This window comes from Schistocerca gregaria, chromosome 3 (genome assembly GCF_023897955.1).
Source record: "Schistocerca gregaria isolate iqSchGreg1 chromosome 3, iqSchGreg1.2, whole genome shotgun sequence".
NCBI lineage: Eukaryota > Metazoa > Arthropoda > Insecta > Orthoptera > Acrididae > Schistocerca > Schistocerca gregaria.
Window position 1 is genome coordinate 846690615 of NC_064922.1, and position 20196 is coordinate 846710810.

General features: G+C 43.3%; 1 protein-coding gene across 1 annotated transcript in view; it reads right to left on the reverse strand.

The window, feature by feature from the left end:
* LOC126354752 (proton-coupled amino acid transporter-like protein pathetic) overlaps window positions 1-20196 on the reverse strand; it is a 144862-nt gene that overhangs the window by 95211 nt on the left and 29455 nt on the right. Inside the window, exon 2 of the mRNA XM_050004632.1 lies at window positions 3990-4073. Coding sequence (XP_049860589.1) covers window positions 3990-4057 — 68 coding nt within the window. The 5' untranslated portion in view covers window positions 4058-4073. The remainder of the gene's footprint in view (window positions 1-3989; window positions 4074-20196) is intronic.

Consider the following 20196-nt stretch of genomic DNA (forward strand, 5'->3'; position numbering starts at 1 on the left):
CCTTTCTTCTTCCTGACGTTTCGTTGCCAACTGCAGGGAACGTCTTCCGAGGTGAGTCAATGAGCACGTGACACTGGCAATAAAACTAACAAAATTCATTGGACTTGGGACATTGAATGTAGTCCTTCGGTAGCTATAGGCAAAGCTGAAGGCAGAATAATCAGTGTCCTTTGTGATACACTAACTGGATCTTCTGCTTATGAGAATACAAAACTTGTTTTTTATTTTATTTTCTAGATGGTACGAGACCAAATATTTCTCACCGTCATCTGTTTCTTCAACACTTTAGCTAAAAATAAAAAAAATTGAGATTTTTTTCTTAATACAACCACCTATCACAACACACCAGTTCGAATTAAGAAGTTGTAGTGATCTACGGCTCTCTGATTCATCAGATGAGACATCTTTAACTCCTTGTTCATCAGTTTTACTTTATGCCCCGTTATTTTCACATTAGCTTGTTGATCTTATAGCACTTATTTTCTCTTTGCCTTCTAACATTACCCTTTTCCTTGAAAGTTTTATTCAATAGTTCCCTTCTCAGGTGCTGAGGTCAGTATGATGCCTCTCCGTTTTTCCACGAGTATCCTTACGGAAATCACGAAACTTCTCCAGTGAGATACATGATTTGCTAGTGTTAGGGTTATCAATGTAGAAAGTTCAACTGACTGCATCAACATTTTACATGTCATCTTTCCAATTGCTTGGAGGGGTCACACATCCCTCTGTATCCAGCGGCTCTGCTGGATTACGTACACCGTTAGTATTTAGAGACTGGTCTGAAACCGCAGACATAACGAAATTGAACTCACCGAAGATGTTCACATTAAACGGATAAATTCCACGTTTTCTAAGACCAAAAGCTACATTTGTCGATGTGACTGCCTTAAGATAATTTTCATCAGCACATTATGCAACTTCACAAATCGTCATAGGCCTGAATTTCCCAGCAACCACGGGTCTACACTGTCTCACTATGTACTGTACACAAGTGTTTCACTGTGTGCTGAAGACACCATAAACTACAAGACTGGTTAAGATTCATATCTGTACATCTAAAACTGGTCAGTATATAGCTACTACTGTACATTGATCACAGAATAGCAAATTCCTCGTAGCTGCATGTATTATGCAAAATATTAAACTGAAAAATATAAGATAATTGTAATTCTGACTACCAGAAACATACAATAACATGTAAAGGGGAATACAGCTCTCCAAATTTTCCACCGTTGCAGCCACAGATGTCTCTGATAAAGGTCAACATTTAGTGATATCAGTATCACTAGGAACAGTTCAAACTGAATATTTCTCTGTGCACCATGTTTAACTGTGTACTACTCTCCTTTAGTTATGTGGAGATTAAGAGGTTTCTACAGGATGAATGATCACGGAGAGATGCCTAAAAGCAATTTCCAGAGTGAAGACCACAATAATAACAATTATGGGAAAGGAACACAGTAAATTTGTTTAAAAAAAAGTGAGGATGAACCACACTTCATAAGAATATCGGTCTGGTAACTATAGCACATCAGCGTCCTGCAACAAGGATCTGCGAAAGTCGAATACTAATCAAGCGGTCAACAAAAAAAATTGAAATCCAATGAGATGCACATGGTCGTTGCCGAGCTGTGATTGATGAATCTGCTGTAGGCAATTGACTAAATGCTCTTCGTCACCTATGTATTTCAATTTTATATTACATAAAATCGAACTTAGTTTGTTCAGATATTTTAAATAGCCAAATACTTCGTACAAGCTATAAAGTAAAACATTTACATACTGTATGTAAAATTAATTTAACGCAGTGTTATATATATATATATATATATATATATATATATATATATATATATATATATATATATATCCTTCTGAGAGAGATAAAATGTAATAGTAATTGCGAAATCAACATAATAAATGCAGAAAACTGTGTGTGACACAAATATCAATCGTTTCCGATTGTTTTACGTCCCACTTCATTATCACGCCTTGATTCACTCCAAGCAGAGGTAAGGCTGTCTGATCGAAAAAATACTTTTTCTTGGATAATAAGACATATAAGTACATGTTTTATCATACCAATGAACCCAACCAGCGATCTGATTTAGCTACGGTTCAGCATATGTAATCGTTTTATATGTCATACCCAGGCGAACTGTTACACCAAGACATTTGGGTGAGTTGACTGATTCCATTTGCGACTCATTGATATTATAGGTTACAGCAATTCTGCGTTTTGTGAAGTCCAAAATTTTTCGTTTCTGTGTATTTACACAAAGTTGTCAATCAGTTTGCAGCTGGAAATATCCTCACGTTTTGCCATCACATTTGAGCCGATATTTTAGATCCTACTTCTTTTTCTTCCCTCAAAATTTTAGGCCCCTTGACCTATTACAATCTCGTCTTGAGGTTTTCCTGCCATCTTTTCTCTGGTGAACCTAGCGATTGTATACCACTGAGGTGGTAGTGGAGTATGGATTTTAGGATCATCTTCAACCTCATTCGTCGCTCATGCTTTCTCCTCTAGCTTTAGGTGTTCTGCATGTAACATGTGAGGGGTTCCACTTTAAGTCCGTCCAGCATATCTTAGTTTCTCTTCTGATCCGATTTCGTCTCAAGAATTTCATTTCACAAGCAGTTAGTCTTTGAGCATCTTTTGCCTTTAATATTCAGGTTTCGTTGCTGTAGCACAGAACAGTTCTTATAAATCCGTATTCTGATGTATTTCAGGACTATGGAAGGTTTCATTATATTATTAATGACTACCATTGCTGCTTTACACCTGGTAGCTTTTTCAGGTAGGTCTGTTTCTTCCACAAAGAATAGTCTATATGTGGATGGGCTCACTCCTTCTGGAATTCTATTTTTCAATCGGAACTTACTTTCCACTAGGTATCTTCGACAGAAGACCATACTTTTGCCTTTGTGAAGTTACTGTCAGTGCCGTATTTCTCTGATACAATCTGTTAACATTGTACAGAACGATACATGTCACCCTACGAAAGTGCCACAAGAGCTAAATCATCTGCAGAAAAATAAAGCACCTTGATTTGTGTTTCTGTTGGATTGAATGAAGCCGTCTCTCATTTGTCTTCATTCTTGGATAATTTTGTTCAATCCGTACTAATATTATGCCCGTTACGTTTACACGACTAAATAGCTGAACCGCTTTGAATGAAATTTGGTAGGGACATAGCCTGAAATCCGAGAAAGAATGTAACCTAATTTAGTAAGTAAAAGTCAATAAATATTCCATTTACTTAACTGCCTTGGCCACTGATTTTCAAAACGTCATCATCGATATTTTCGGAACCTACGGCCTCTATCATGGAGGAGGTAATGCTGTTCCTGATACCAGACACCAGCATTACGTTTAGGTTGAAAATAAGTTCTAGAACCCCACAACACCCGGATGTCAACGATACGCGTCGTAATAGATTTTCTTAATGTATTTCAATATGAACTGGATAGCAACAAAGGTTGTTGAATGTATTCTTTCGTTGCAATTTCCCAGTGTTGTAAATTGTTGAGTTTACCAAGGCGGTTATTTTCAAAATTGTATCTCGTACTTCTGTTTTCATTAGCCTTTGATGCTAGCTGCTGGTGTCAAGTCACGTATTTATATTATGATTTACGATGGGCACATCCGTCTTCAGGGACGAATATAAATGAGAGGAAGATGTAGACCGATACACTGTGACCAGTGTCAGTTCTCGGGTAACGCACAGACGGACGTGAGTAATCCTGTGGATATACGAGTCCATTAGATCGGTGCTACAGTGGCGTAAGCAAGCCTGATCGGTAAAGTTGGTTGTTTCGTATGCGGACAGCTGCACTGAGGGAGTTCGCAAGGTGCAGAAGGTAGTAACACCGATTCGCGAGGTGTACATCGCAGACTCTGAAAGTGAAGTTCACTTCTTATCCGTGGACGCCAAGTGAAACAGAAAAGCATGGAGCAAATATACATTGGCTGACACTGTACTCACGTGGAGGAGAAGTTGTCAGCTGAGGTCGGCGGTCCGGTATCGATTACTCTTCCTTGATCGACCCCCATGCTTGTCGTCAGCAACCTGAAACAGCAAGAAATGCACAATTTTTACGAGCGGGAAAAATTCGTTCATACTCGATTCTATCAGAAAGTAAGCTAGTTAGTGCAGGTGTTTCTTTGTTATTAGTCGCCGTCGGTGGTTCAGTGTGGAACGTGTTCTGCAAGTGGACCAAAGCGCAAAATACCGATCAGTAGGGGAAGCTTACGAATTATGTCTTGCATACAAGTAAAGCGTTACTTTATCAGATTAGAAGAGAAGTTTCTCAGGAAGCCTGCGACCATATTGGACACTAAATGGTAAAACACTTGTCTACTAGACAATATAATTTTTTTAAACTTATTTATCATCTAACTACGGCCGCGGCTCGTGGTCTTGCGGTAGCGTTCTCGCTTCCCCCCCGCATGGGGTCCCGGGTTCGATTCCAGGCGGGGTCAGGGATTTTCTCTGTTTCCCTGCCTCGAGATGACTGGGTGTTGTGTGTCTTTCATCATCATTTCATCCTCATTCACTCGCAAGTCGCCGTAGTGGCGTTAAAGAACTTGTGGAGCGGCGGCCGAACCGCCCCGCGCGGGGTCTCCCGGCCACCAATGCCATACGCTCATTATTATTATTATTATCTAACTACGCGTTTCGGGATAACAACATCATCAGATCTGTCAAAAACGACACAAAGTACCTTGTTGCCTCCATCTTCATTCCCTAGTGCAGCTAGCTCGGCAGCCCATACTCAAGTGAAATATATTAAGCCTCATAGCTACAAATAGGCCGGACCTCATCAACAATGTCAGTATAGTCACAGGTATTATCGATTATGATGTCACTCCAGCATCTACGATTACGAAAGTTAATAAATCAGTCAAGAAGGCTAGGAGGATATTTCTGCTAGATAGAGAGGCCAAGCAGTTATTAACGTCTTACTTAGACAGTGAACTGTCATCACTTAGTACCGATAAATGGATATAGAGGAATTATGAGCAAAGTTTAAGCAGATTGTGAATCGTGGTCTCGAGAGGTAAGTCCATAGTAAGTGGATAAAGGATGGATAAGACACACCTTAGTTTAATATCGAAATTTGTAAGTTGCTGAGGAGGCAGAGGCTGTTGCACTCTAGGTTCAAATGGGGACGCAGAAACGGCGACAGGCGAAGGTTACAAGAGGTGCATGCGTCTGTGAAAAGATCTATGTGCCAAGCATTCGACAACTACCACCGCAACACCTTAGCAAAATATCTGGCAGAGAACCCGAGAAAATTAAGGTCGTATGTAAAATCGCTAAGCGGGTCTAAGGTTTCCATTCAGTCCCTTGTTGACCAGTGTGATGTGGCAGTTGAAGATAGCGAAACGAAACCCAAAATTTAAATTTCACGTTCAAGAAATAGTTCACGCAGGACAACCGTGGAAACAATCCGGCATTTGACCGTTGGACAGACTCACGTCTGGACGACATAGAAATAAGGATACCTGGCGTAGAGAAGCAACTTAAAGATTTAGAATCAAATAAATCACCGGGCCCGAATGGAATACCAGCCCGATTTTACAAAGAGACTACATGGCATTGACCCATTACCTAGCTTTCATTTATCGCGAATCTCTCGCCTTGCACATAATGCCATGCGACTGGAAAAAAAGCGCAGGTGACTCCAGAATGTAAGAAAGGTAAAAGAACGGGCCCGCAAAATTACAGACTAATGTCCCTAACTTCTGTTTGCTGCAGAATCCTTGAACACATTCTCATTTCGAATATAATAAACTTTGTTGGCGCTAAGCATCTCGTGTCCACGAATCAGCATGGTTTTAGAAAGCATCGCTCGTGCGAAACTCAGCTTGCCCTTTTCTCACATAGTATGCTGAGAACAGTGGATGTAGAGCAACAGGCATATTCCATATTTCTAGATTTCTGGAAAGCATTTGACACGTTGCCCAATTCCAGGCTGTTAAAGAAGGTACGAGAATATGGAATAAGTTCACAGATATGTGAGTGGCTCGAAGACTTCTCACATATTAGAACCCAGTATATTGTAATGGACGGTGAGTGTTCATCGGAGACAAAACTGTGGTGGGGAAGACAAATGGTCGACATCGGCTTATGGGAGAATTTTAGGAAAGAGTGATTCATCTGTTAAGGAGACCGCATATAAGACACTGGTTGCGACCTTTTCTTGAGTATTGCTCGAGTGTTTGGGATCCGTGCCAGTTCAGATTGAAGGAAAACATCAAAGCAATTAAGAGGAGGGCTGCTAGATTTGTCACCGGTAGTTTCGAACAAAACTTACGTGTTACGGAGATGTTGCGGGAACTCAAATGGTAATCCCTGGAGAGAAGGCCGCGCTCTCTTCGGGAAACACTATTGGGAAAATTTAGGGAACCGGCAATTGAACCTTACTGCTGAATGATTCTACAGCCGCCAACATACATCGCGCGTGAGGACCAGTAAGATAAGACACGAGATATTAGGGCTCATACGGAGGTGTACAGATAGTCGTTTTCTCCTCGCTCTATTTCCGAGTAGAACTGTGGGGGAAATGACAAGTAGTGGTATAGAGTACCCTCCGCCACGCACCTTACGGTGGCATGCGGAGTATCTATGTAGACGCAGATGTAGATGTAGTCGTGAAGTAGGAGGCGACAAAATACTTTACATCTGTTTTGACAGATGTGACGATGGGATTATCCCGAAACGCGTTGTCAAACGATACGTAAGTAAAACTAATTATATGGGGTACCTAAACAAGTGAATTACTATTAAAGTGTTAATTCACACGAGTGGTTTTTGCTCGATCCCTTATGATTCTTCGCAGCAGCGCCGTCTGTTTATGTTTCGGTAAGGCTCCATCGCATGTCTGCTCTTAGAGTCCGCACGTAAGTAGGATGTTATGTCGATCTTATTTAACCCAATCGTATGACACGAAGTTACAGGAATTAGGCGCAACGAGCACAGAAGAATACCTCAAACTGTTCTGTACGAAATTTGGATTTCAAAGAAACTTACGTTACCAAAATTAGGCGATAAGCGGATGACGTGTAGTACTGAACACATCTTAAACATTAGACAGTGTCCAACGTATCAGCAGTTGAACTCGAAGTAGTTCTTTGTCGAAAACAGACGAGACCATGGCTGTATCAACTTGCGATTTAATTCTTATAGACGTGAGAAAAAAATCCATCCTCCATTAACAATGGAAGAACGAGCTTTGAGACGTGCTACACTAATGAGCCTAAATATTACGACCACATGCTTAATGACAGGTAATCTTTGGAACGCAATATAGTAGCGATTACGTTTTCATGCAATGCACGCATATTTCGAGGCGGTGGTTTGTGAGCTCGAAGCTGACGTCTGACACCGTCCCAGATGTGTTAAATTGGGTTCAGATAGGTCAAATTTTGTGGCCAAATGACCACTGTGAGTTCACTATCATGCCCCTCTAACGACATCACCATGGTTCTAGCATTTTTATTCGGACAGTTAATCTGCTGGAAGATCTCGTACAGAGATACATGTTTGGTAGCTATAAGATGACAGGAATGCTTCTATTAGGGTAGCCAAATGCCTCCTCAAGTACATGGTTATTCCAGAAGTAGTTCGTCTGTATTAATTTCAAGCAGTGTTTAGTTTTTAAAAAAACTCCCTCAAAGTTATTCAGCAACTCTAAATATATGTATAACTGTGTTTCACGTACTTTGTTCCATATACACGCAAAGAGGTGCATAGCTAGTATCTGTAATCTAGGTTGGTGCGGCTGTTACGTTTATTTATCTAATGATCCCGATCACAATGCTCGATTGTCCCAGGTCTCCGCTCAGATATTGTCAGCCTCATCCTGTGATTTTGTTTATACATGAGATCGTGATATTTAGGATGAGGTGTATGAAAAATACCTGTAAGTGTTTTCTTTCTTTCTATTTATTAAAAATAAGATCATTAAATGTCAATAAATAAAGCTTTACAGGTTGTATTGATTCATACAGATTACACATTTAGTTCTAAGATCGTTTGTAATCGAAACTCACGAGAACTTTTCACTAATATTAATAAAACCATTATATTATTTTAAAAACCATATATTTTCGTAAGGGAAATTTGGGGAACTATTTTTCTTTTCACTGGCTCTCAGTGCTATAACAATCACGATTGAACTTCAGGATAGGTCCGACAAGCCCCGACACACATTCAAAACTGCTAAAGAATACTGTTTAGTAAAACATTTCGATGTCGTTATTGTGTTACAAATTTAAGGAATTAGATTAGCCCGTATGGTAAATTCAAGCTGTTATAATCTTTTAACATTTATATTTGCTTCAGTTTAGAACAATCATTTAATGAAACCACAAAATGTACTAATATACCAATACCTCAGTCACGAAACACGTTCCCTGACAGAAAAGCTCTTCCTCTACTGTTGCTAGAAGCTAACAGACTTGCCTGAGTCCCCAGAAAATTGCGTTATCACCCACCAGAGGGTAAGTACTTGCTGCTATCGTTGGACACACTTTAACGTTTGAAATTTTGACCAGGTTGTCACTACAAATACTCCACTGTGTAATGTTACATGCCCGTTGGTGTGTGTGGGGTGCGTGAAGAAGATGGGCATGATTTATGCTAAGGAGAACATTATAAACAGCTGTTTCAGAGGCAGTTCATAGTTAACTTGGACGTGTTGTGATACCATGTATTCGAATGGATAGGTATCACACGATTACTCAACATAGACTCTATTGATTTCCGTGGTATGGCTGAATATTTGTCCAGAAAGTAAGAACCAGACGTACCTGCTATATTTATCATGATCAGGATGTGCTTTGGAGACAAGCTCACAAAGTAATAAGGTGGGAATAGTTGCATCCATCGAGCGGGTAGTTTACGGTGGCTGACTTAGAAGAAAGCCGCTGAAGATGGGGCTCAGCTGGAAACGTTACTGGAGTAGGTTAACGATTCGCGGCAAGAGCAAAACCGGAAAAAAACAAAGTGAATGCCACAGGCAAGTACGATTAATCAGCAGCTCACTATAGACATCCAATGTGGTAGTGAAAAAGGACAGACCTAATTGGATCAAACGTGAAGTATATGACGCAAAAACTCATCACGTTATAAGGCCTGCACAAACAGAACTGCCACATGGTAGTCAAAAGGTGCTAGAAATCATAAGTTAATGGGTTGTAGGTTACAGTCATGCTTCTGCAACTCAATAAAGACAACATTTATTTTCTGTTATAACCTAAAAGTTATTAATGTAATACTCATTGCACGTACGGTTCGGAGATGTTGTGTTATCTTTCTTGTTGATTTAAATAATCTTGCGTTTAATCATGTTTAAGGGGAGTGGAATTATCTTCTTAAGATATTTCCTGAAAAAAAAGAAAAGAAACACGACGCATGAGGAAGGAATTGTATGACTGGGTTGGAAAACGGTAGATGTGATGTATATGGACAGGCAAATAAAAGACTATAATTTCAGAAAAATTGTTTGCTTTATGCAAGAGAAGGAGATTCACAAATTGAACAAGTCAGTAACACGTTGGTCCACATCTGGCCCTTATGCAAGTGGTTTTTCGGCTTGCTCTTGTTAGACTGAGTTGCTGGATGTCCTCCTAAGGGATATTGTACCGAACTCTGTCCAACTGGTGCGTTAGATCGTCAAAATACCGAGGTGGTTGGAGGGCGCTGTCCATAATGCATCAAAGATTATCAGTTGGTGTAGATCTAGTGACACTGATGACCATTGAATGGTTTCACAAGCACGAAAAGAAGCAGTAGAAACTCTGACAGTCTGCAGCCTGGTACTGTCTAGCTGAAATGTAAGTCCAGGATGGATTTAAATGTAGGGAAACAATACAAGGTGTAGAATATTGCACCACTGTGTCGTAAGGGTGCGGCAGATGAGAACCGAAGGAGTACCGCTACGAGAGGAAATGCCACGCCAGACTACCATTTCTGGTTGTCGAGCGGGGTGGAGGGCGACAGGCAGGCTGCTTTCATACCGTTGTCCAGGGCGTATCCACAAACGTCTTCGGACAGGAATCTCGTTGACTGTCTTTTGTGATGAGTCAGACTTCGAACCGAGTCCCGATCACTAACAAAGACCTGAATGAAATTTTCACTCTACAGCGGAGTGTGCGCTGATATGAAACACCCTGGCCGATTAAAACTGTGTGCCGGACCGAGACTCGAACTCGGGACCTTTACCTTTCGCGGGCAAGTGCTTTGCAAGGTAGGAGACGAGGTACTGGTGGAATTAAAGCTGTGAGGACGGGGAGTGAGTCGTGCTTGAGTAGCTCAGTTGGTAGAGCACTTGCCCGCGAAGGCAAATGTCCCGAGTCTCGGTCCCGTACACAGTTTTAATCTGTCAGGAAGTTTCATATCAGCGGCCATTCCGCTGTAGAGTGAAAATTTCATTCTAGAAACATCCCCCAGGTTATGGCTAAGTCATGTCTCCGCACTATCCTTTCTTCCAGGAGTGCTGATTCTGCCAGGTTCGCAGGAGAGCTTCTGTGAAGTTTGGAAGGTAGGAAACGAGGTACTGGCGGAATCAAAGTTGTGAGGACGGGGCGTGAATCGTGCTTGGGTAGCTCAGTGGTAGAGCACTTTCCCGTGAAAGGCAAAGGTCCCGAGTTTGAGTCTCGGTCCGGCAAACAATTTTAATCTGCCAGGAAGTTTCATAACATAGACCTGTCTGGAGACGCTACAATCAGTGGTGGGATACCAACCTAGCTTTCACCTTTGATATTGCCTGGCAACCATGAGTGATGGTCTGGGGTTTCAGTTCTTTTCATAGCAGAATCCCTTTTATTGTCACCGGCAGCAACCTAACAGCACAGCGGTACGTCGACGATACTCTACGCCCCATTTTGCTGCCCTTCATGGCTTACATTTCAGCAAGATAATGCTCGTCCGCATACGGCAATAGTTTCTACTGGTTGTTTCTGTGCTTGCCGGACCGTACATCGGCTAGCAAGGTAGCTGTGATCTCTGCCCAATGGAGAAATTTTGGAGCATTACAGACAGGCCACTCCAACCATCTCGGATTTTGACGATGTAATGTACCAATTGGACAGATTTTGTTACATCCAACAACTCAGTCAATTAGTGTCCAGCCGAACAAATGCTTGGACTTCTTGGATAATGGCCAGAGGTGGACTAACACATTATTGACTTGCTCAATTTGTAAAGCTCTTTCTCTTGAATAAATCATCCAATTTTTCTTAAATTGTAATCATTTGTTTGTCCGTACATGTGCACCACATCTACCGATTTCCGTCCCATTCAGTTAATTTCTTTGTGGTGCGTCCTTTTTTGTCTTAGAGCATTTTAGAGTTGAGTTGTTTTGGGAGAGGAGACCAAACAGCGAGGTCATCGGTCTCATCGGATTAGGGAAGGATGGGAAAGGAAGTCGGCCGCACCCTTTCGAAGGAACCATCCCGGCATTTGCCTGGAAGGATATAGGGAAATCACGGAAAACCTAAATCATTATGGCCGGTCGCGGGATTGAACAGTCGTCCTCCCGAACGCGAGTCCACTGTGTAACCACTGCGACACCTCCCTCGGTGCATTTCAGAAAAATATAAGTTAAATTGTTCACTCCTCTTTCTCAAACGTCACAAAGAACACTTATTGCGAACGAGTTAAGAAAAAAAAAAGTCACTGATGAACCGATGTTACTGGAGTGAACGTGCCGTCCACATGTCTTCATATGAGTACATCAGACTACTGTCTCATGAACAGTGGTACTCGTGCAATTTGGTAGCCAAGCATCACGCTAAGAAGTGTAGATCAGTCGTTCTTGTCATCAGTGGCTTGCCAGTAGCAGAGAAAGAACGAAAATCTAGTTCTATAACCTCGCATCGTATCATTCGGTCACTGTAGCGACAATGCAGTTTTCGTTTTATGTTAACATATGGCGACGACGCCTTATCGTATATTCACACAGCACGCTATTTCTCAGGCCTGTCAGAGCTATTCCTGTCACAAAAGCTAACAACAGTCGGGAGACAGATGTCCTGACCACATGACCCTCCATAACCGCATCCAATGACGCCTGTCGCCGAAGGATGACACGGCGATCGGTCGGTAACGTTGGGCCTTGCGACACCTCTTTGGAAAGAGTCAGATTAATGATGTCAGCCTGAAAGTTGCCTGTCACTGCCACAACTTTCAAAAACTAGTTTCCTTCCGCGTATTCTAGATCACAGGCACACTAGAATGCAGTTTTCCTATGTAGCAACTGAACACTGAAACCATCACCCTCTTTACCTTATTAGGTACATCTCAGGTAAAACACTTTGGCGAGTATTCCGCTGGAAACTGGTAACGATTTATACTTTTCATGCTACTCAACGGATAAGTAAAATACAGAGCGTGTTTCTGAAAGTTTACAGCAAAAAATGCATTAGAGTCGGTACAGAACATTGCAGCTAGTACATGGGCACATAGACTCGCTCTCATAATGAATAGGGCCACTGTTAGGCGGGGACAGAGGAGTATGGTACTTGGACTATATGGGGCACCACATCAGTGGATTGGATGTATGTGGTGCTTGGAATTTACCCAGTCGAGGATGACTATCAGATATCGAGCTGCAGCATACTGGCTGAAGATGAGTACACCTGAGCGAGTGCTGTAGATCACTGGGCAGCACATCGAAGACAGGTGCCAATTAAAAAAATTGGCTTCTGGGCAACTGACAAAAAGAGTGGGACGAGAGTAGCAAGTGCCGCCGAGTCTCTTCATTTCTCTCCAATATCAGTGCGTTGTTACGGTTGCGGCATGTCAACCCCAGCCGAGGTATGGTTCATTTTGTAACTGCACATGGTCTTTATTCTACGCACTTGCAGCACATGTCGGTTTCAGAAAGCAGTCGTTACACATGCGGGCAAATTATCTCCCCAGAACACTTCCTTTTGAAGTGCATTAAAATAGGCACTTACATAATAACATAGAATACATGACGGAAAAAAAATTTCGATGCACTTAGGAACCCAGATACATGGACACAGTTACATGCAATCACCAAAAACATCTGAAAAGCAGAAAATGAAATATAGGAACAGACTCATCAGCACGGAAGGCGCAGAAGACGAAGACAGGCCGACATAGAGTGCTCGAGTAGCTCCAGTACCGGCTATGATTCGAGTGACAGTGACAACACTGACATACCACAAACGCACAAAACGAACGTAGCATGAAGCAAGTAAAAAGTGCAACGATTGCAATTTATATCTTATTATCAATGAATCTAATTAAAAGTAGGTGTAATTAGAAGAGTCTGCGGAAAGAAATCGTTCTAGAATCCGCGTTAAACATGTATCAAACACTGTTAAGTAGCTACATAAATGAAAAAATAACTGTAAATATAGTAATATGGTTGTAACAAAAAATTTGTATAAAGTAAGCAGTGAAGGAAGCAAAAGAAAAATTTGGAGTAGGTATTAAAAACTATGAGGGAGAAATAAGAACTTTGAGGTCTGCCGACGACATTGTAATTCTGTCAGAGATAGCAAAGGACCTGGTAGAGGAGTTGAACGGAATGGACAGTGTCTTGAAAGGAGGGTAGAAGACGAACATCAACAAAAGCAAAACGAGGATAATGGAATGTAGTCGAATTAACTCGGTGATGCTGAGGGAATTAGATTAGGAAATGAGACACTTAAAGAAGTAAAGGAGTTTTGCTACTTGGGGAGCAAAATAACTGATGATGGTCGAAGTAGAGAGGATATGAAATGTAGACTTGCAATGGCAAGGAAAGGGTTTCTGAAGAAGAAAAATTTGTAAACGTCGAGTATAGATTTAAATGTCAGGAAGTCGTTTCTGAAACTGTTTGTATGGAGTGTAGCCATGTATAGAAGTGAAACATGGACGATAAATAGTTTAGACAAGAAGAGAATACAAGCTTTCGAAATGTGGTGCTACAGCAGAATGCTGAAGATTAGATAGGTAGATCACGTTACTAATGAGGAGGTACTGAACAGAATTGGGGAGAAGAGGAATTTGTGGCACAAGTTGACTACGATAAGGCATCGGTTGGTAGGACACATTCGGAGACATCAAGGGACCACCAATTTAGTATTTGAGGGAAGTGTGGAGGATAAAAATCGTAGAGGGAGACCAGAAGATGAATATACTAAGCAGGTGTTGGTTGTAGGTTGCAGTAGTTAGTTGGAGATGAAGAAACCTGCCCAGGCTAGAGTAGCATAGAGAGCTGCATCTATACAGTCTCTGGACTGAAGACCACAACAACAACATTATACTATCACGGTAATCTCAGAATCCTCTCAGAAGGGTAGAATTTTAGGGTGAAATAGCTATAATACCAACCCCTTAAAGTGAAGTGTAGTGAAAAAATTAAAAAGTTGTGTTTGGAGGCAACGTTTGCTTATAGACAGTCCAGTCACATTAATGTGAGCCCCACCTATGTTTTTCAACGTGTAGTAACCACAAACAGACGGTAGATGGCAACACTAGCAGCGAAGGGTATACAAAGCCTGGTCGGGGGCACACAGGAAACAGTGTAGTCGTTGAAACTTCCTGGCAGATTAAAACTGTGAGCCAGACCGAGACTCGAACTCGAGACCTTTGCCTTTCGCTGGCAAGTGCTCTATCAGCTGAGCTACCCAAGCACGACTCACGCCCCGTCCTCACAGCTTTAATTCCGCCAGTACCTCGTCTCCTACCTTCCAAGCTCTCCTGCGAACCTTGCACAACTAACACTCTCGAAAGAAATTGCGGAGACATGGCTTAGCCACAGCCTTGGGTATGTTTCCAGAATGAGATTTTCACTCTGCAGCGGAGTGTGCGCTGATATGAAACTTCCTGGTAGATTAAAACTGTGTGCCGGACCGAGACCTCGAAGTCGGGACCGAAGCCTTTCGCGGGCAACTGGTCTACCAACTGAGCTAACCAAGCACGACTCACGCCCCGTCCTCACAGGTTTAATTCCGCCAAGTTCGCAGGAGAGCTTCTGTGAAGTTTGTAAGGTAGGAGACGAGGTAGCAGCGCTGCGCTGTAGAGTGAAAATTTCATTCTAGAAACATCCCCCAGGCTGTGGTTAAGCCATGTCTCCACAATATCCTTTCTTCCAGGATTGCTATTTCTGCTAGTTTCGCAGTAGAGCTTCTTCGAAATTTGGAAGGCAGGAGACGAGGCACTGGCGGAATTAAAGCTGTGAGGACGGGGCGTGAGTCGTGCTTGGGTAGCTCAGTTGGTAGAGCACTTGCTCGCGAAAGGCAAAGTTCCCAAATTCGAGTCTCGGTCCGGCACACAGTTTAAATCTCCCAGGAACTTTCATATCAGCGTACACTCCGCTATAGAGTGAAAATTTCATTCTAATGTAGTCGTTGTCGGAATGCAAAAAGTAAACGAGTTATCTGATATCCAAAATGGCATGATCACTGGCTTTCGAATCACGGGTGCAAGCATTTCCGAAACGGTTAAGTTTGTAAACTGTTCGCGTGCCTGCCTGCTTAAAGTATACCGTGCATTTCAAAATGGCGCTATCCAAAACCGGCCCCAAAGTAACTGTGTTCCACAACGGGCCATAGATAACAGGGGTGAACGACTCTGTGGAGATATGCACGGGAGAATAGACGTGCAGTTGTAGAGCAACTGCCAGGGCAGATGAACCTAGGGCCTACCAAAAGCGTCTCCTCAACAACCGTTCAGCGAGTGTTGCTATGTATCTGCCTCCGCAGCAGGCACTTGGTTCATGCACCCATGCTGACTGCGGTTCGTCGGCGACAGAGATTGGAATTTGCACGACAGTATCGCAACTGTACATCCACTGAGTAGCGAGAGATAACTCGCCTTTATTTGCCCCACCGAACAGATAACCGTTGGCCAGTACGGCGTGAAACAGCCTGCAACAATCGTCGAAAAGGTCCAGCCCAGGGGTCATTCCCTGGGTGATTTCCTAATTCTGTAAGACACAGTGGATCAACACAAGTATGCATCTATCCTTGGGAACCATGCCCATCCCTACATGTAGTTCGGTTTTCCTCGGCACGGCGGCATCTACCAGGAGGACAATGCAACGTATCAAACAGGTTGCAGTGTATGTGCGTGGTTCGAAGAGCTCCAGGGTAAGTTAACCGTACACTACCTGCCACTATACTCCCCGGATATAAACCCCTACATAAAACCTGTGTGACTATCTCTGTTAGCGCCACGGATCCTCAACCGACCAGATGGCTACAGCAGGGGAGTCAGCATGGCTCCACATACCTGTCGGTATCTTCCGGAACCTCATTGACTCTTTCTCTGCACGTCTCACGGCGGTTGCAAAAGGTGGTTATCCATGCTTTTGCCAGGTGGTCATATATACCAACTGGATAGTATCAGTTAGGTGCCTGCCTAAGCAGCGCTTCCGACGACTTTCGTTACAACTGTAATGAGAGACAAAAGAAAAAAAATCCTCGATTGCCACTGAATGTGTGCAGCCAAAGAGAGACAGTCCCACAGAGAGGCAACACCACGACCAGAGTGAAGCAAAGTAAACCACACTGTGCCATGTTAAGTGAGGTAAAAAGAAGGCTTGTGGAGAATGAAAGTGAATCAGGAAACAACGAAATTACGACTCTTAACATTAAGAATTGATAGCCAGAAACTACACCGAAGCGTTAAAGAAACTGGTACAGGCATGTGTATTCCAATAAAGAGATATGTAAACAGGCAGAATACGGCGCTGCGATCGGGACAATATATATGACAACAAGTGTCTAGCGCAGTTATTAGATCGGTTACTGCTGCCACAATAGTGAGTGATCACGATTTAAGTGAGTTTGAACGTGGTGTTACAGTCGGCGCACGAGCAATGAGACACAGCATCTTTGAGGTAGCATCAAGTGGGGATTTTTCTGTACGACCACTCCATGAGTGAACCGTGAATATCAGAAATCCTGTAGATCATCATCAGTGCGGCTGGAAAAGAATCCTGCAAGAACGGGACCAACGACGACTGAAGACAATCGTTCAGCGTGACAGAGGTGCAACACTTCCGCAAATTGGTTCAGATTTCATTGCTGGGCCATCAACAATTGTAGGCGTTCGAACCATTCAACGAAACATCATCGATATTGGCTTTCGTAGCCGAAGGTCCACTCGTCTAACCTTGATAACTGCACGACACAAAGCTTTAGGTCTCGTCTGGGCTCGTCAACACCGAAAATGGACTGTTGGTGACTAGAAACATTTTGCCTGGTCGGACGAGTCTCGTTTCAGATTGTATCGAGCCAACGGACGCGTATGGGTATGGAGACAACCTCATGAATTCATGGATCCTGCATGTCAGCAGGGGACGTTCAAGCGGGTGCAGGCTCTGTAATAGCGCGGGGCGTGTTCAGTTGTAGTCATATGACTCTGACAGGTGACGCGTACGTAAGCTTCCTGTCTGATTCCCTGCATCCATTTATGTCCATCGTGCATTGCGACGGACTTGGGTAATCACAGCAGGACAATACGACAGCCCACACGTCCAGATTTGCTACAGAGTTGCTCCAGGATCACTCTTCTTAGTTTAAACACTTCCGTCGGCCGCCAAACTCCCCAGACATAAAAATTATTGAGCATATCTCTGATGACTTGCAGCGTGCTGTTCAGAAGAGTTCACCATCCCCTCGCCGTCTTACGGATTTATGGACAGCTCTAAAGGATTCATGGTGTCAGTTCCCTCCAGCACTACTTCAGACATTAGGCGAGTCCATGCCACCTCGTGTTTCGGCTCTTCATATGTTCATAAATTCATATGTTTACGTAAAGTTAAATACGTCAAACTTGTTTGTATGCTTTTGTATAAGAGAAATGTACAAAATCTGTAACAGACGATATATTTTTAAACAGTACTGACTTGAAATGAGAAATACACGTAGTTTCGTTGCTTCTCTGGTTGCACTTATACGCTGCACAAGCGGTAGACGTGATTTCCAAAAGAAATTCGGCGATTATTTGGCGCTGAGCACTATGGGACTTAACTGCTGAGGTCATCAGTCCCCTAGAACTTAAAACTACTTAAACCTAATTAACCTAAGGACATCACACACGTCCATGCCCGAGGCAGGATTTGAAACTGCGACCGTAGCAGTCTCGCGGTTCCGGACTGAAGCGCCTATAACCGCACTGCCACCGCAGCCGGCGGCAGTTATTTATCCTAAAAGTTTGTACTAGCACTTCCTGTTTTAAAATCAATCGCAGAATGCCTACACAAAACAAGGCGGCTAAAAGTACATCGTGATACTGCATGGACCTCCTGGTAATGGCCACAGACCTACTACGTATATTCTCTCTCTCTGGGTCCAGTTGCAGCCCCTACAATTCTTCAAGTGGTTTGCTGTGAACAGCGGACACTTTGTAAAAGTACTGTGGTGGTAAACTGACGTGCCAATGGTTAAAACACATCTGCCTTTGCGTTTGTGACAAATATAACCTCTCATTTAAGGGTGAAACTGCAAAGTCAGAAATTTAATTTATAAACAAACGGTAACCAATCACTGATGTGGTACTGGGGAAAGTAAAACTGACAGGACGGGGCCCGAGTCGTGGTTGGGTAGCTCAGATGGTTTTCGATCCTCCTTTATGCGACAGCCTTAGGACCGTGCCTCGCAGGCCTTCGCCGCCGTCCTACCGGGATCTCCCTACGGCATTTCTCATTCAAATGCAGAGCATTCGCGGATGACACTGTGATCCTCTTACGGAATGAGGAGGAGACTCAAACAACCCTGGATTGGCTACAAACGTATGGGATGGCAGGTGGAAGTGTGGTAAACTACCGAAAATCACAATTCATGCATGTGGGGCGTGGACTCAAACCAAGAACGGAAGGACCCTTACCTGCTGTGCAAACCCTCCGCTGTTTGGATATCACCTTTCATAAGGAGACAGCGGGAACGGCTGCGGACAACTACCGAAGTCTGTTACTCAGATTCCGCACGGCAGTACGACTGAACGCCCTATGGTCGATGGATATGCCGCAGCGAGTGTTATTCGTCAACCTTTGTCTCGCGCCCATGATGTGCCACCTGACACACCTTCTCCCCTTGACGCACACGATGTCTATGAGGATTCAGGCGGCTTTTGGGTACTACGTACGCCTGGGACAGCTCTTTAAGGGACAGTACAACACGCTTACCTTCCCAGCGTGAGAGGGGGGCGTTGGTTTAGTGAACATGTAGGACAAGGCGCGTGCCTTTTATATTAATACTATGCTCAAACGGTGCACAACCGGAATCACTCGCTTACGGGGACCATCATCGAAGAACTAGTACCAAAATCGCATCTTTCTCCGGTCAGTGTCCGCCATATATCGCTCCCGTTAACGTATGTGCGCACGTTCATCGTGGAACACTGTCGACATCGAAGGACGTGTACCATCTGCTTCTTCGACAGATCGCCCGGAATAGGGTGGAACGGAAACATCCAGCCATTAATTGGCACGTGGTGTGGCGTACGGTGCACCACCACCACCACCTACCTACAACAGTCAGATCAACATGGTGCATTGTCGTGAACCGAAAATACCCTACGAATGATAGAAAGTACGCAATACATTTGGCGGATTCGCCCATGTGTCAGCAATGTGCCAGGTCTGCGGCGAGGCATTGGCTGTCTGGACTCTCCCAAGAAAGATAATAGTGTTCATGCAGCGCACTATCTATACAGCAGTCTCGATAGAGGCACACGTCTGAATGTACTGAACGTACTGTATTACTGGCAATACTTGCAAGATGGACACACAAAACTGTTACGGCTACAAGATTACAAGGATTGGAATGCCAATTTCCAAGTAACGGTTTTTGCCGACCCGCGACGTACTTGGGGTGTGCCGGGTGCGCAAAGATGAGCGGCGGTGCTGCCGTTGTGAGACCGACTACGTAAAGTGATCAGCTATGCGAGCATGCGACCTAGGAAAAACTAACGCTTGCACGGTTAGCAAATGGATGTACTTGAAATTTTGTTTTCGTAACAGCGCACACTGCGCTGCAGAGTGAAAATCTCATTCTGGTAACCAATCACTGTTTACCGATTTTTTTAAAATGTACTAGCAGAAATATTTCACAACTGTTTGTTCACAACGAAATGCAGCATATTACGTTAGCATGAGTGTGAACAGTAGCATTTTGTTGTTTGGTGCTTCAAACTTTTGGACTAAAATGTATTTATTATA